The 17,893-nt window shown below is 33.3% G+C and overlaps 1 protein-coding gene across 1 annotated transcript in view; it reads left to right on the top strand.

The window, feature by feature from the left end:
* Window positions 1-16,738, top strand: part of LOC146732759 (hemicentin-1-like) — a 41,329-nt gene extending 24,591 nt beyond the window's left edge. The window contains exons 4-8 of the mRNA XM_085491942.1: window positions 5,993-6,164; window positions 7,719-7,943; window positions 9,295-9,552; window positions 13,948-14,092; window positions 16,597-16,738. Coding sequence (XP_085348068.1) covers window positions 5,993-6,164; window positions 7,719-7,943; window positions 9,295-9,552; window positions 13,948-14,092; window positions 16,597-16,738 — 942 coding nt within the window. The remainder of the gene's footprint in view (window positions 1-5,992; window positions 6,165-7,718; window positions 7,944-9,294; window positions 9,553-13,947; window positions 14,093-16,596) is intronic.
* Window positions 16,739-17,893: the final 1,155 nt, after the last annotated feature.

Genomic DNA, 17,893 nt, shown 5'->3' with positions numbered 1-17,893 from the left:
AGACATGTCTGGATTGATCAAGTTCAAACTTCACACACACATGGTACATCATGTCACAAATAGATATGTGCATTTGTTTCATGATCTGCTTAACAATAGCGGAATGATGGCCATTTTAAGGCCGAAAATGCATCAAAATCACGTATTTTCACAATTCCAGAACCGGATCTCAGTCATGCATGGATGGATTTTGTTCAGATTTAGCACAATGTGTTGTACATATGCAGGTGCATTTCGGTCATGATCTGCTTTGAATGTATATGTCACTCAAATATGAACGGAACGGGGACGTGTCATTGACAATGACTTGTTGGATACTAGTTTGACCTGTAACCCCCACCTGTTATTGGATACAGTTTGACCTGTAATCCTCACCTGTTATTGGACACAATTTGATCTGTTACCCAACCTGTTATTGGATGCAGTTTGACCTGTAACCTCCACCTGTTATTAGACACAATTTGACCTGTAACCCCCACCTGTAATTGGATGCAGTTTGACCTGTAATCCTCACCTGTTATTGGAAATAGTTTGACCTATAATTTATATAATTAGTCAGTTTCCATCAATATCTCAAGTACCACAATATTTACATAATTTGTATAATAATTTTCTTTTCTTTTCATCAATTTCTGGGAGGGAATTAATCATCACATAATGAAACTTGGAAAATATGTGGCCTGGAACACTACACAGACCTAATGAGTTTTGGGTTGAAATTTATGCATAATAATTGCTTAAATTTTCTACCTATATCTCAAAAATTAATTACTGTAAAATGCATTTATTTTAGCTGGAATAATTTTTGCTGAAAAGACTTTTTGGGTGTTTTGCATGGAATTATTTACTTATGACAAGTTTGAATTTAAAATATAGGAAAAAAGGTATATTCACTGGATTTTGTTTTCACTGAATCATTCCTCAGCGAAAATTAATTCCAATCGAAAATAAAGTATTTTACTAGTATCGTATTTCAATTAGACATTGTATATAAGTGCCTGGGAACAATGCTAAAGACCTGATTAGTTTTAGATTGAAATTCAAGCATACTGATTGCCTAATTTGCATAATGTGCATAATCATTGCATTTCATTGAAATTTGGTTCATATATCCTTTGGGTTATAAATATATATGAATTAGTTTAATGTTGAAAAACATGCATATTGATTAATTATTACATGTATTAGCCAATCTTTGTTATCTCAAATAGTCAGGTTTAAATTGAACTTGTGGTAGAGTTTGTCTGGAATAAATTAGACTGAAAATCACAGATGTCGTGCATCTCAAATAACAGACAAATATCAGTTGCCAAGCTTCTAGTTTGAGAGACTAATCTTAAATTTTTAGCTCCGCTGTTGACTTTGTCGAGCAGAGCTTATCATATGAGTGATTGTCCGTCGTCTGTGTCAATGTTTTACTTTTTCGACTTCTTCTTGAAAACTACAAGCCTGAATGCTTTGATACTTGGTGTATATGTACCTTGGGTAGACCTCTCTCAGATTTGTTCATTTCATGATGATATCTTCAATTCTCTAATTTTGGTGAATATTTTTGTCATTTTTACCTTGCCCGTACCATCAAAGATGGAAGGGAAAGGTATATTAAGGAAAAAATTTTGTCCAGCGTTGTCGTTGTTGTCGTCATCGTCGTCGTCGTTAATAATTGTTATTGTGTGCATAATAACTTTACTAATTCTATTCCAAACTTTATCAAACTTGGTCACCTTATTCATCAGTATAAAATCTTCCCTGAGTTTGAACAACAGATGTCCTGTATGAAAATATCATGCAAAAATTGAGAAAATCTGATAAAATATTTTGACTGTTTCTACTTGACTGATCACTGGTGATACACATCAAAGGTCACTGATCTCCGTGGAAATATGCATTGTTGTATGTGTTCAATGAAGCAAATGATTTATCTTGTAATAATATCCTTGGTAATGTATCTCAGAATCCCATACTGGGTTTCAAAACCAACTTATGGAGAGATTGCACAGTCTGATACACATTTGCAAACCTACCAATAAAATCTTTACAGAAAACAAGATGTCAGAAAATCAATATAAGCACTCCTATGAAATGGGTGCCTAACTTTGATCAAGATCTGAAGCTAATAGAAAATCTGTTTAGTTCAAAGTTATCAAATCAAAAACAATACATAAAAAATATATTAAAAGCAAAACATTTCATCCACATTTTAAAAAGAAAATTATTCTAAAATATATGTACTCTGTATTTGACAAACAGTTCATTCGACAAATGAAAACTCACAGGAATATGTTTCAGCTATTAGAACAGAAAGATAGACTTTTTATAATACTAGTTTAAAAACGCACTTCAAAGATTGCAGTGTTTGAAGATGTAGATTCTCAGGAGGCAACAGTACTGTTGACTTCTCCCTCCACTGGACACCAACTAACTACAGTCAAACCTGTCTATAGCGGCCACCCAAGGGACTTTGAAATTTTGGCCTTTATAGACAGGTGGCCTTTCTATACAGGTTCACTAATTTATTCATGAATATTAATTAGGCACTGAATGTATTAAAACGGATCTCGCAACCCCATTTGACACACTATTACACTACTGTACACAGTATCCAAACACTTTATTACAAATAAAAATGTTGATTTTAAATTGTATTATGTAAACTAAAATCATGTCACAAAAAATCGATCATTGCACAATAATGAGTAGTATGAAAATTATTTGAAGATTTGTACAGTAAAGTTGATGTTCAGCAGCAGTTTGAGTCTCATTTCCTACTAAAGAAATCACTCCGCTTGCTTTGCTATTCTGAATTTCTTTGTTTCTTTAAATATCTATTGTGTCTGGTAACTGTTCTAATAAATCGGAATGTTTCTGGGCTATAGCAAATTCTTTCAAGGAGAAGGAAGAGGGACAGTTAGCAGTGCTTTATTGATTCCTACAACGTTACGTATACGGAAAGAACACTTATCTATTGTATCCTTCCAGTTACATGTGACAACTTGAAAGTTTCCTCCCAAATCACAATTCCCTAAACATTTCGTTCATTTTTTTTCAAAAATTTTCTCGACCTACCTCACTTACGAAATGGTTGATCCCTAATCAAAACATTACTTTGCACAATCGAAATCTGTGCGACTTCCATGTTATTGTACTGGTGCAACAATAGGAACATGTGAAATATGCCTGGCGGCTTTGGCCGGCCATGGAGGTAATAATGGGCCGGCGAACTGGGGTCAATTTAACATCATTGTTAAAAGCATCTATTGTTACATGTACTGAGGCAGTAGCGACCGAAAAAAAATTGTTGAACGAATTTAGTTTAGACAACGAGACGATACTGCACACACATTTCCTCGCAGTGATCGATACACACTAACGCAGGGCTAACGGAAACGACTCTTCTTTTTGACCCAAGTTATCATAACCCCGACAGAACAAGAACGCACATGCGCAAGGCTAATTAGCATAATTTATTTGGATGGATAAACAGGCATGGCCGTTGCGTTGATTTTTTTACTTTTTGCTATCAGTTCCAGTTACATGCGTATTTATCGGTAATTATAGGAGTTCAAAGTGAATAAATATCGATACTAAATAACAAGTGAGCTGTTATGTTTTTTTTGTTGGTAATCAATTCGATCGGGGATTTACCGTCGGCATTTCGATTCACCCCAGCCACATGCATAGGGACCGTGACTGTGTCCTGGCGACTCACAACTTTTGCGGGTCGTCATCGTTGTGATTGTTCGATTCATTAATTGAACAAAATTGTAAGTTATTTCAATGGTATACATATTTCAACAAAACATTAATGACAGCATGTTTTTTTATCAAGACACATTCAAATTCGTAATTATGTTTTTGGCGTTCCATAGCCATCGGTACGGTGTGCTTGCCGTGGTAAACTGAATTATAAACAAGAATAAAACATAATTGCCGAAGCCATCGGTTGAATGAAAGGTGTGAAAACGTGCTAACTTTGTCCTTTGTGAGCTTATTAGTTGTCTGAGGTGGAAGGCAGTAGTCTGCAAGACATTCGGGAACTATGTCCGTTATATGCAGTTCAACTGTTCACTGCGGCCGCTGAAGCGTGGCCGTTGGCCGCGTTAGGCAGGTGGCCGCTGTAAACAGGGTACTTTACATGTAAAATTTGTAGGGACTGTTTGGTTGTGACCGCTATAGGCAGGTGGCCGCTATATCCAGGTGGCCGTTAACACAGGTTTGACTGTATTTAAGTTGATTTGCATACAAAGCAGAGCTTGCAACATGATAGCTATTCATAAAGGGTGTTTTTTTTTTACTTTTCATATAATACAGTAGTCACACAATGAGGCAGTTCATATTTGTCTCAGTGAATCATTAATTTTTGACAGACACCTGTACAAAATACTTGGACCAAAGCCAGCTAAAATGTTCTGTTATCTTGCATGTTTTATGAATCTATTCACATCTAAATGCAGCACTTTTTTTTTTGCAATGAGACATTTGTTTTTATACTAAAATATCTGAATTACTTTGAATAAAGCTATAAAATTATGTCCCTTAAAATAATTAAACAAATAAGGCACCAATGTTTTTGTAAGATATTTACATCTTTTAAGGACATTCGGTAGACTGATTCCCCACTGTTGGTTCAACCCCAAAACTTGTTTGTATTCAAAATTAATTATGACAATGTATATTCATGTTGAAATAAACTATGGTAAAGGGAATTATATTATATAACAAAGGGCAAGGTCACCAGAGTTCAACTATATTTGGTAAAAAGTGTTATTTTTGACTTCTTGTTAAAAACCGCAAGTCTAATTGCTTTGATATTACATATATAGGTACTACATGTGGACCACTCTCAAATTTGTTCATTTCATGATATTTTAAATTCTCTAATTTTGATGAATATTTTTATCATTTTTGGTAAAAAGTGATATTTTCTTCTTGTTAAAAACCACAATCATTTATGGTGAAAAATGATATTTTTGAATTCTTGTTGAAAACAGCAAGTCCCATTGCTTTGATACTATACTTATTGTTCATTTTCTAATGATATCTTCTGTTCTTTAATTGAAATGTGCATTGCTAACAGCGGAGCTATCTCAGTCGAGAGGCTGCTTGTTTGAAAATGTTGTATTTTGGACATGCTTTGTCAGTTTTCATTCAAATTTAGTACATAGATCATACATGTTAGGATACATGCCCCCGACCGTCCGTGAGTTCCTGAGTCTGTCCGTCCGTGTGTCTGTCTGTTCGTGCGTCAGTCTGTCCAACGTCAGAATTCAGAATCCTGGGGACCGATTCCGTTCATTATTTGCATGTGCCTAGTACCTTATGTGGGACATATGCACATGCAGTGGTTTAGCGATTCGATTCAAAATGGCCGACTGGCAGCCATCTTGTTTTTTTGAAAATGTTGTATTTTGAACATGCTTTGTCAGTTGTCATTCAAACTTGGTACATAGATTATACATGTTAGGATACATGTCCATGACGATTTATTTCGCAATTGGATCAAAGATGGTCGACTGGCAGGCATCTTGTTTTTGTTTTTTATGCGGTATCTTGGACGTGCTCTGTCAGTTTTCATTCAAATTTGGCACATACATGTACTTTATACATGTTAGGATGCATGTCCATGACAATTTGTTTCAAAATCTGGTCAAGGATGGCCGATTGACAGCCATCTGACTTTTTGGCCTTACTACTATATTTCCACAATTTATGTACCATTTTCATTCGATTTGGCACATACATCATACATATCAGTGTGTTTCATAATCAGATCAAAGATGGCCGAATAACGGCTGTTTTTATTTTGGCCATATTACTATGACACGAAACACGTGTTTTGATGTAAATAAACCATCTGTTGTATACGCCACTTGGAACTCAAGTTTTAAGGACACACTCACGACAACCCCTCTGCTTTAATATGACGAGCACAAAGAGAACTTAATGGGGACTGTGTCATTTTCAATGACTTGTGTTTTTTATGTTATTTAAGGTATTAACGTTTGTAAGTTTATCAATCCAAGCAAGAAAGGTTCATTTACTGGCAGTAAATAATGAAGAAAGCGGATCTAAAGTTTTTGTATTACCAGTGGATCCAGCACTAAGAGAATTTGTTGTTAGTGTGAGCGGGGACAATCCATCAATTTCCTTGATAGATCCTATGGGTAAGGACAATACATCTATCATAATAGGCTATTTTCTGTTCAACTGCAAGATCTTGTGAGTTGATTGAAAGACATACAGCGAACGTCTGCCGCAAAAATAGAAAGATTTGATTTTGAACTTGAATTCCTTAATTTCGTAGCTCACATCGAAACGCCGATTTTTGACAGGGGAATATTGCGTTTGAATACCCTTACTTCATCAAAATTGGCCATCATCAAATGTGTACAGCACATTATTAATTAAGCATGGAAATATCCCCCAAAATACTTTCGCTTTTGTCAAATCCCACACGATGTTTGTCGCCACTACAACGCTATGACCTTTGTTTGTCCTGTTTTTACGTTCAATTCCACGCATAACACAGCATCTCGAAGTGAACGAAAAAAGGTCTAATGTATAAGAAGGAGATATATTTGGTGAGTTAGCTAGGTCCTGGAGGCATCTTTTACATAAAAAATTGGTATCCAATCATCAAACAGGGTTTCTAAAAACCTTTATGTGTAAATTTAGTACCATGAGAATGCATAGTCCTTTCAAGTGTGTGAACAACAGAAGTACACTCTATTTAGCCCTTTCAAGTGTGTGAACAACAGAAGTACACTCTATTTGCATTCTTGGACTACTGTAAAACATGTCTTTTTTGCGAGCATGTCTTTTTAGCAAATTTAGCAAGAGAACTAATTTGCTAATTTAAGATGTCGCTAATGACTTCCCTATAAATTCAAAATGGCGGCCAAACAACATCTTTTTCTCCACACACACACACTTTATAAACAACACAGAAAATGTAATAATCTGGAGCACTTCCATATTACACAGTTTTTATGGAGGTGATGATTGCGCATTTGTTTTGGCAGACGACAGACAAGTATTGTGAAAATAGGAAATCAACAAAGAGAAGAGAGATTGGCTAAATCAACATTTCGCTATTACGTCATTTTACCACAATTCGCTAAAATAGTGTGTCGCTTTTTCAACATGTTTTACAGTATTTGACAAACATACGATTTATGTTGTTAGAAAGCTCAAAGGAAAACTTTCTGATTTGTCAATGTTTTAGTTTATGTTATGGCAGGCATTCAAGTTCTACAAAAATTTGTGCAACCAATATAAATTCAATATTGACCAGTTTAGAAGAAATTTAAACCAATTTAGATCTGATATTTCCTAAAATATTTCCCCAAAATAAGTGGAAGGGGCCTTCCACTTATTTTTAGCCGAAAAACACACCATTGTTCTTGTAACCCATTATAATTAGATCTGCTTGTGGGCATTCACGGACAAAACCGAGTCAATGTGACATTACTGTAAAACCATTCATTTTTACTGCTATTTAATTTCATTATTTTGATATTTTGAGCAATTTTACTTGGTCTTAATTTCACAAATTTGGCGAGGAAACAATGTTCACATGGATTTGATTTAATGAATTTTACCGATCAGCGAAAATATAGCATTTATGAATATATTAAAATCTAGTGAATAATTAGTTCATTTACAGTATGTCCTCGTAAATTTGTTTAATAACATTTTTGTATAACAATGTTTCACAGGTCAAGAAATAACAAAGGAAAATGGATTGGTGGAATTACTAGGAATTGACAATGTTTATATCGTAACTGTAAAAGAACCTAAACCGGGATCATGGAAATTGACGGCTAGCAGTCAGTCAACCAATCAACTACGAGTAACTGGTCTCAGTACATTGGACTTTGTGCCGGGCTATTCAAAAAAACCTGTATTTAGGCTTGAAGATGCTTTGCATCGACCAATTGATGGTGAGTTGGTACAACATACTATTGGTAATGTTGAGTGGAGCTATCATTACTGATGTTCATTGGCTGGTATCTGTTGGTGTCAACTTCACATTTTGGACTTCATCTTTAAAAATCACATACTGTATGTTTTTCATACTTACAAATGTACCTTGGGTAGTTCTCTTGTGATAAAAAAATTAATTCTCTAATTTTAGTGAATATTTATTTTCAGTAAAAAATGCTGTTTTCGACTTCCACTTGAAAATAACTATATTGTAGTTCCTTTGATATTTTACTTATAGACACATTGATTGGACCTCAGTCAGATTTTGTTCATTTTAATTCTAGAATTTTAATCTATTTTTTTTGTAAATTTTGCTAATAAATGCTATTTTCGAAATGGCAAGCCCAATTGCTTTGATATTTTATTTGTAGGCACCTTGGTTTTGATGACATATTGACCAATTTATATCCTATGTTGACCAATTTATATCCGATATTCACCAATTTATATCCTATGTTGACCAATTTAAATCTGATTTTGACCAATTTAAATTCATTAATGACCAAGTCAAATCCAATTTTAACCAATTTAACTTTGATATTAACCAATTTACATCTAATTTTGACCAATTTAGATTTGATATTGACCAATTTATATCCGGAATTGACTTATTTAAATCCAATTTTGACCAATTTAGATTCGATATTGACCAATTCAGATCCTATGTTGACCAATTTAAATCTGATTTTGACCAATTTAAATTCATTAATGACCAAGTCAAATCCAATTTTGACCAATTTAACTTTGATATTGACCAATTTAAATCCAATTTTGACCAATTTAGATTTGATATTGACCAATTTATATCCGATATTGACTTATTTAAATCCAATTTTGACCAATTTAGATCTGATATTGACAATTTAATTTTCATATTGACCAATTTATATCCAATTTTGACCAATTTAGATTCTATATTGACCAATTTAAATCTGATTTGACAAATTTGAATTCAATATTGACCAAGTCAAATCTAATTTTGAACAATTTAAATTCAATTTTGACCAATTTAGATTTGATATAGACAATTTATATCTGATATATTGACCAATTTAAATCCAAATTTGACCAATTTAGATTTGATTTTGACCAATTTAGATTCAATATTTACCAATTTAGATTGAATGTTGGCCAGCCAATGTTGAAAAATGGACATATATTTTACATATAATTAGATTAATTTGGCAATATTTGTCCACAAAACAAAACTTTGTTTTGATGTTTTGGTGCATTGTAAATTCATTTTATGTAGTGTTAATAATTTAATTTAATTTAATTTAATTTAATTTAATTTAATTTAATTTACAGGTATCCCGACATACATGATAATAAATGCAACTGGTCTGGAACCTCCTGGCGTTTTCACTAAACTAGAACTTCTAAATCTTCAAGGACAAACAATACGTGAATTCCCCTTACAACTCAATGTTTCAAATCCTTCCATCTATACTATACCGATGTTTCTTCCTCCAAGTGAATTTTTTCATCTGCGAGTATCGGGTATTGATAAACAAAATTACTTGTTTCATAGATTGTCTTCAACTGCAGTCAGTCCGCTAAAGCCAGGTATGTATTTTATCCTAAATGATGACCATGTCTCTCGACGTCGTTGTCATCGTTAACATTTTTAGCTCCGCTGTCGACTTTGTCGAGCGGAGCTTATCATATGAGTGATTGTCCGTCGTCGTCCGTGTCAATGTTTTACTTTTTCGACTTCTTCTTGAAAACTACAAGCCTGAATGCTTTGATACTTGGTGTATATGTACCTTGGGTAGACCTCTCTTAGATTTGTTCATTTCATGTTGATATCTTTAATTTTCTAATTTTGGTGAATATTTTTGTCATTTTTGGTAAAAAGTGATATTTTCGACTTCTTGTTAAAAACCGCAAGTGCAATTGCTTTGATATTACATATATAGGTACTACATGTGGACCTCTCTCAGATTTGTTCATTTTGTAATGATATCTTTAATTCTCTAATTTTGGTGAATATTTTTGTCTTTTTTGGTAAAAAGTGATATTTTCGACTTCTTGTTAAAAACCGCAAGTCCAATTGCTTTGATACTACATATATAGGTACTACATGTGGACCTCTCTCAGATTTGTTCATTTCGTGATGATATCTTCAATTCTCTAATTTTGGTGAATATTTTTGTCATTTTTGGTAAAAAGTGTTATTTTCGACTTCTTGTTGAAAACTGTAAGTCCGATTGCTTTGATATTACATATATAGGTACTACATGTGGACCTCTCTCAGATTTGTTCATTTTGTCATGATATCGTCAATTCTCTAATTAATTTATTTTGGTGAATATTTTTGTAATTTTTGGTAAAAGTGATATTTTCGACTTCTTGTTAAAAACTGTAAGTCCGATTGCTTTGACACTATTCATATTGTTCATTTTCTAATGATGTCTTCAGTTCTTTAATTGAAATGTGCATTGCTAACAGCGGAGCTATCTCAGCCGATAGGCTGCTTGTTCTTGAGTCCATGATAACTGATAATTGTTTGTCAATTTTTCCCAAACTTATTATATTAAGTTTTCAATCGAACTAACAATCAATTTATCCTCATGACAGAGTTTAATTTTGGTGTGTCATGTCATTTTGGGAGATATTGGTTAAAATGTGATTTGAGGTAGATTGTACGAAGTATTAAATTCATCGTATTTGCTTCATTAAGTTTGTTTCTATGGGGATATTAAGTAATATTTTAGTGATTCAGTTTTTAGCTCCGCTGTCAACAAAGTCGACACAGCAGAGCTGTTCATATTACTGATTGTCTGTCGTCGTCATCGGCGGCGGCGGCGTCAACTTTACAATTTCAACTTCTTCTTCAAAACCGCAAGTCAGAATGTTTTCAAATTTGATATGCAAGTGCCTTGGATGGTTCTTTCTCAGATTTGTTCATTTCATGTCAAAATCTCAAATTCTCTATTTTTGTTGAAAATGTTTGTCATTTTTGGTAAAAAGTGATATTTTCGACTTCTTGTAAAAAAAAACGCAAGTTCGATTGCTTTGATATTACATATATAGGTACTACATGTGGACTTCTCTCAGATTTGTTCATTTTGTAATGATATCTTTAATTCTCTAAATTTGATGAATATTTTTGTCATTTTTGGTAAAAAGTGATATTTTTGACTTCTTGTTAAAAACCGCAAGTCCGATCACTTTGATATTACATATATAGATACTATATGTTGACCCCTCTCAGATTTGTATATTTCATGATGATATCTTTAATTCTCTAATTTTGGTGAATATTTTTGTAATTTTTGGTAAAAAGTGATATTTTCGACTTCTTGTAAAAAACCACAAGTCTGATTGCTTTGATATTACATATATAGATACTACATGTGGACCTCTTTCAGATTTGTTAATTTCGTGGTGATATCTTCAATTATCTAATTTTGATGATTATTTTTGTCATTTTTGATGAAAAGTGTTATTTTTGAATTCTTGTTGAAAACAGCAAGTACCGTTGCTTTGATACTACCGTTAAAGTCCTAATATAAACCGCATACGTAATAGTAACCGCACACCCAATTTCGGCTTCGGGGTTAAAGAGTTCTTAACAAAAATTGAAAACTTCAAAAGTACCTATTACTAACCGCACCCCCAATTCAACAAGACCGTGACTGACTTCATTGTTTCAACCAGCTGTTCCAAAACGGCATTGTTCCTAATCCTATTCATTTGTTTCGACAACATGCCAAAAAATATTCACACCTATTTATTGTTCAGCGGTGATCAGATGTCAGACCACCGGCGGTCAGACAGGCAAGGAAACTGCTTTTGTTCTGGCGGCGACCTCTGTCAATACTCTTTCTGAATACGTCTGCGTTTCGTAAGTTTTAGACAATGAGCTTTTATCACCGTAAAAGTGTTAAACTGAGCATTGAAGAATAATTTATCTTTCGAAAACAAATAATTTCTTGATTTAAAAAAAAAATCATGCCGTTTCCCCATGGAAATCAAAGGCAAAAGATCACGCTACATTATCGGTAAATCTCTTCCGTGTTGCGTTCACCATGAGGTTGCTGAACTGTCATTAACATATTCAAATGAGCTATGTAATTTAGACACGTGGGCACCATCCAGCATTTTGATTGGTTAATTAGCGACTTGACCTATCCGGTCAATAATACGTCACGTGAGCATTCAAAAACATGCTGGATATCGTATCGGCTGTTTACATGTGACTGAAATCATTCGCTTACGGGGAAACTAAGTTGAATTTTACTTGCATTTTATAAAAATTCAACGAATTTATTTGTCGTGCGTTATTGTAATCACTACTAAATAATAATCACCAATATCAACACTTCGAAAACAAGTAAGTTATTCACTTGTGACCCGCAGCATGGCCGGATCGAGCTACCGTTATGTGATCATTTGCTACTAAGCAGTGCATTCGTGTTTTTATTTGAAACTTCTGTTAGAATATACTTTTCGTTACCAAGAAAATTAAAAAAATAAATGCATATTACATTAAAAATACTGAGTATTTTTTGTATCGTGTGGAATTTTTTTTTGATTGACTGTAATTTTTCAACATTTCGTACCGCCTATTTTAGAACCAAAATAAGGCCTTTCACTCTTCCCCGACGCCTATTAAAGAGATTGTACGGTGTATTGTTTGTTTTGTGCACGTGTTGTGGACAAAAAATGACCACGCCCATTTAGTGATTGCAATATGTACGTAATAGAAACCGCACCCCGAACTTGAGCTTTTGATCCCAATTTTTAAATTGATACATTGTAATATAAACCGCGGTTTATAATAGGACTTTAACGGTATACATATTGTTCATTTTCTAATGATATCTTCTGTTCTTTAATTGAAATGTGCATTGCTAACAGCGGAGCTATCTCAGTCAACAGGCTGCTTGTTAATTTATATGACCTTCATCGGAGATTTGTTCTAACAGAGCAAATATGATACCTTTAAAAAAATATTAAAATATTAAATTCTATATATAATTTTGTCACCATGTGTGGTAACTAAAATAAAATTTTGAGATATAGTGGAAACCTTTTCCCATAGAAACCAATGGTAAATATCTCAAAAATCACCAATATCACTCGTGCTTTGTGCGAAAAGTAGTTTGGTGACCATATATTTTTATCTAGGTTTTGTGAACAAAACCATAAAATAAAACCATATTGCAAAATTCAAGAAAATGTTATCATTTGTTTTAATGATAACCATTTGATTGTACATGAAATATATTGTGTATTTTAAATGCATTACTTATTCATCGAGTTTTACTTTTGCTATTTTTTGCTGATAAGCTAAATTAAATTCATGGGAACATGTAAAATAACAATAAAACTCATTGTTTCCTTGACAAATTTGTGAAGTTAGTAAGTTATTAATCTCAAAAACATCAAAATAGTGAAATTAAATGTCAGTGAAAATAAATAGTAACATACTGTAACACATGTTGAAAAAGTGACATGCAAGTTTAGCGAATTGTGGTAAAATGACGTAATAGCGAAATGTTGATTTAGCGAATCTATCTTGTCATTGTTGATTTCCTGTTTTCACAATACTTGTCTGTCGCCTGCCAAAACAAATGCGCAGTTATCATCACCATAAAAACAAAGAAAACTGTCAAGTGTAATTAGGAAGCGCCCCATATTTTTATGTTCCAGATTACTGTATACAAATCTCCAAGCCTGGCCATTTTGAATTTATAATAAAGTCATTAGCGACATCGTGAATTAGCGAATCAGTTCTCTCGCTAAATTTGCATAAGACATGCTCGCGAAAAAGACATGTTTTACAGTACTTGATGACATAGGAGTGAATAGACGAGTTTTAAGTCATAGCGTCATCAGTCGGTTTTCGTCAAAAATGAGGGTTTCAAAAATATATCCTAAATACAGAATTTTAATGATTTTGTGGTTTGAAAGAACAGCAATTTTATGATCTACTTTGTTTTTATTTGTCAGTTGCTCCACGTGTTAAAACGACCACTAAAACACCAGGATATTATGGAGATACAGCGACGCTTACATGTAACGTAGATAGCTTGATACCGTATACAGTGCTTTGGGAAAAAGACTCATCTCCTCTTGGCAAATCACTGTATTATGCGTAAGTAACAGATAACATTTTTACCTTGCCTGTATCATCAAAGATGGAAGGGAAAGGTATATTAAGGGAAACATTTCCAAACCACTGTATTATGCGTAAGTAACAGATAACATTATTACCTTGCCTGTATCATCAAAGATGGAAGGGAAAGGTATATTAAGGAACAAATTTCTGTCCGGCGATGTCGTCGTCGTCGTTGTTGTCATTAAAAATTGTCACTGTGTGCAAAATAACTTTACTAATTCTATTCGAAACTTTATCAAACTTGGTCACCTTATACATCAGTATAAAGTCTTCTCTTAGTATGAATGACAAATGTCCTGTATTAAAATTTCATGCAAAAATTGTGAAAATCTGATAAAATATTTTAAGAGAAAAGTATATAAGGGGAAAATTTCTATCGTTGTTAATAATTGTCAATGTGTACATGATAACTTGAGTAGTTCTAATCAAAACATTATCAAATTTGGTCAATTTATTCATCAGTATAAAATCTTTCCAGAGTTGGAACGAAAATGTCCTTCAAAAGATTGTGAAAGTAGTAGTCCAAAATATTCAGATAAAAATGATTTATACTTGACTGATCACATTGTTGATATATGCAGTCAAAGGTCACTAATCCATGAAGAATATACTACATTATGGTATGTGCTCTATTTAACAAATTTTTTAATCTGTATCATTAGTATTGTATCTCCCAAATCCCATGGGAATACTTGACTGGGTTTCAATGTTAACCCATGGATGAACTGTTGCACAATTTACTTAATACTTAAGGAGTAATTTCTAATACACATTTTCAAACATACCAATTAAATATATAAGCTATCTTAACAGAAAACAAGATGTCAGAGAATTGATTTAAACACTATGAATAACCCTTTGGGTGCCAATCTTTTGATCAAGATCTGAAGCTGATAGAATATTCTGTTTAGTCCAAAGTTATGGAAACAAAAATACATTACCAGACACAATGTTGCATTCACATTTTGAAAGAATACAATAACAATAACATGGTTGTCATAACCTTTCTCTGTCAAAGTAAATAACTTTCGTAAAGCAAAATTCACAGGAACACAATTTTATAATACTACTAGTAATTTAAAACACACTTCAAAGACATCAAACTTCTTAATAATTATAATACATAATTATGCATGCGATGATTGCAATCTTATTCATGATATTGTAAAGAAAGAAATAATTCAAATATTGCTGCCATACTTTGTAATTCAGTTGAAGTGATTCTCAAATTTTTCTCAAAAATTGAAACATCAGTTATTTTCTCGTCTAATATGTCAAATAGTGAGTGTTGATCTCCATGGTAACACAATATTTGAACTCTATGCCTTCTTAGTTCATCATTCGACATTATCTCATTACTATGCATGTATCAAATCTCAAGATGGTAAATAGTATAACTTTGATGATGAGTGTGACAGTATTTGATAGAGTAGACACAGTTCAGACTGAACGAGTATATTTACTATTTTATCGATTCAAATTAGGCACCAATGTTTTTGTAAGATAATTACATCAATCATGGAGTTTTTGTGGACTGATTTTCACTGATCTTTCAATCTTAAAACTTGTTTGTATTCAAATTTAATTATGACAGTGCATATTCATGCTAAAAAAAAAACTTAATCCATTGAGCCCAAATTACTGCTGTGATACCATTTATGCAAATACTTGGTGATTTTGTTGTGTAACATTTAACCTTTCACTACCAGTTCTCTCCCTTCATCTTAATTTCACAAAATAGTCCTGTTTATAGTCTGCACTTTCTTTCAAAAAAATTGGATAATAATAGCCAAACTTTTTGAGTAAAAACTGAAAATTTACTAAAATTGTGTCTGTTGGCTTCAAAATTACGGTTTCATATTGAAGGATACATGTAAAAAGAAAAAAGTACAGAAAAATTTGGGCGAGAAAATATGGTGGTGAAAAGTTTAAAGTGAGAGGGTCGTCACCTGCGCAATCACGGGAATTGAGTCCCAATCGACAATAACAATACACGCTAAAAATGCAAAGGCTCATGGGTAGACGTTTGTTTGTAAACAATAAAACGTTATGGTCATTTGACGCATGCAGGTGACTCCCGCTTTAAATATCCCAAAAAGTGTGTGCCAGTGTTTCTTATTTCGCATCAGCCATTTCTAATGAAAATGGATAGATTTCATAGTAACTTGAGTAAAATTTTCTCAACTGGAACAAATCCAAGCATTTAATATTGAACCGATATGTATTCATTATTCATATGTGTACATCATGTCACACTTATGCACATGTATTTGTTTCATGGTGGGAAAATGGATGAATGGCGTCAGTCAGACAAGTTCTGATTTTAAAATGGCTGTCAGGTTTAAATGTTGTTTATTGTTGCACAACAGGGACTGTGTCATATCAGTGATTTGTTGAAACAACTTTGAAAAGATAAAGATGATATGCTGCCCATCATGTCTTCACTGAGTTGATCTAATACATTATAAACTTTATTGCAGAGATTCTGGAGAAGCTACATGGGAAATCAGTAATGTAAACACATACTCGGAAGGCTTCTATACTTGTACGGCTAAAAGTACCGCTGGAGAAGGACAAGCTACAACATTCCTAGATGTAACAGGTAAGCATACTATGGTATAGGAAAAAGCTTAAAAAAATTATGATTTTCCGTTTCACCACCAAGTCTCTTTTTTCATCACAAATCCACAAAACACCGTAAAAAGTTTTGACCACTTTTAAATAGTTGTTTTTGGAGAACGGCCAGGTTTTTAGAATACAAAGTAACTACAAATTTTCGGCCAGTTAAATTTTTTAGAGTTGAAGTTCAACAGATATAGAAGTTGGGTTATATACAGTTGCAGAAATAGAATAGTTATAGAAAGTCATGTCTTTAAACAATTTCTTTGAGGAAAAATAAGTGAGCAATTTCTGGTGAAGTTGAAATTTTGGAGGTCTACAAATGACAAAAAATCCGTCAAATAAATACCGTTAAAGTCCTAATATAAACCGCATATGTAATAGTAACCACACCCCCAATTCCAGCTTTGGGGTTAAAGAGTTCTTAACAAAAATTGAAAACTTGAAAAGTACCTAACTACCTAACTAATTACTAACCGCACCCCCAATTCAACAAGACCGTGACTGACTTCATTGTTTCAACCAGCTGGTCCAAAACGGCATTGTTCCTAAACCTATTTATTTGTTTTGACAACGTGCCTAAAAATATTCACACCTATTTATTGTTCAGCGGTGATAGGATGGCAGACACGCAATGAAACTGCTTTTGTTCTGTCGGCAACCCCCGGCGGCAACCTCTGTCAATACTCTTTCTGAATACGTCTGTGTTTCGTAAGTTTTCGACAATGAGCTGTTATCACCGTAAAAGTGTTAAATTCTTCTTCAATGCTCAGTTTATCTTTCGAAAACAAATAATTTCTTGATTTGCAAACAAAATCATGTTGTTTTCCCATGGAAATCAAAGCCAATACATCGCACTACATTATCGGTAAATCTCTTCCGTGTTCACCATGAGGTCGCTGAACTTTCATTAACATATTTAAATGACTATGTAATTTAGACACGTGGGCACCATCCAGCATTTTGATTGGTTAATTAGCGACATGACCTATTCGGTCAATAAAACGTCACGTGTGCATTCAAAAACACGGTCGGTATCGTATCGACCGTTTACATGTGACTGAAATCATTCGTTTACGGTGAAACGGATTTATTTTTCGTGCGTTATTGTAATGACTAATGAATAATAATTGCCAATTTAAACACTTCGAAAACAAG

This window comes from Saccoglossus kowalevskii, chromosome 17 (assembly GCF_978046115.1).
Source record: "Saccoglossus kowalevskii chromosome 17, keSacKowa6.1, whole genome shotgun sequence".
Taxonomy (NCBI): Eukaryota; Metazoa; Hemichordata; class Enteropneusta; family Harrimaniidae; genus Saccoglossus; species Saccoglossus kowalevskii.
The sequence above is the reverse complement of the archived record's forward strand: the minus strand, read 5'-3'. Positions and strand labels throughout refer to the sequence as shown.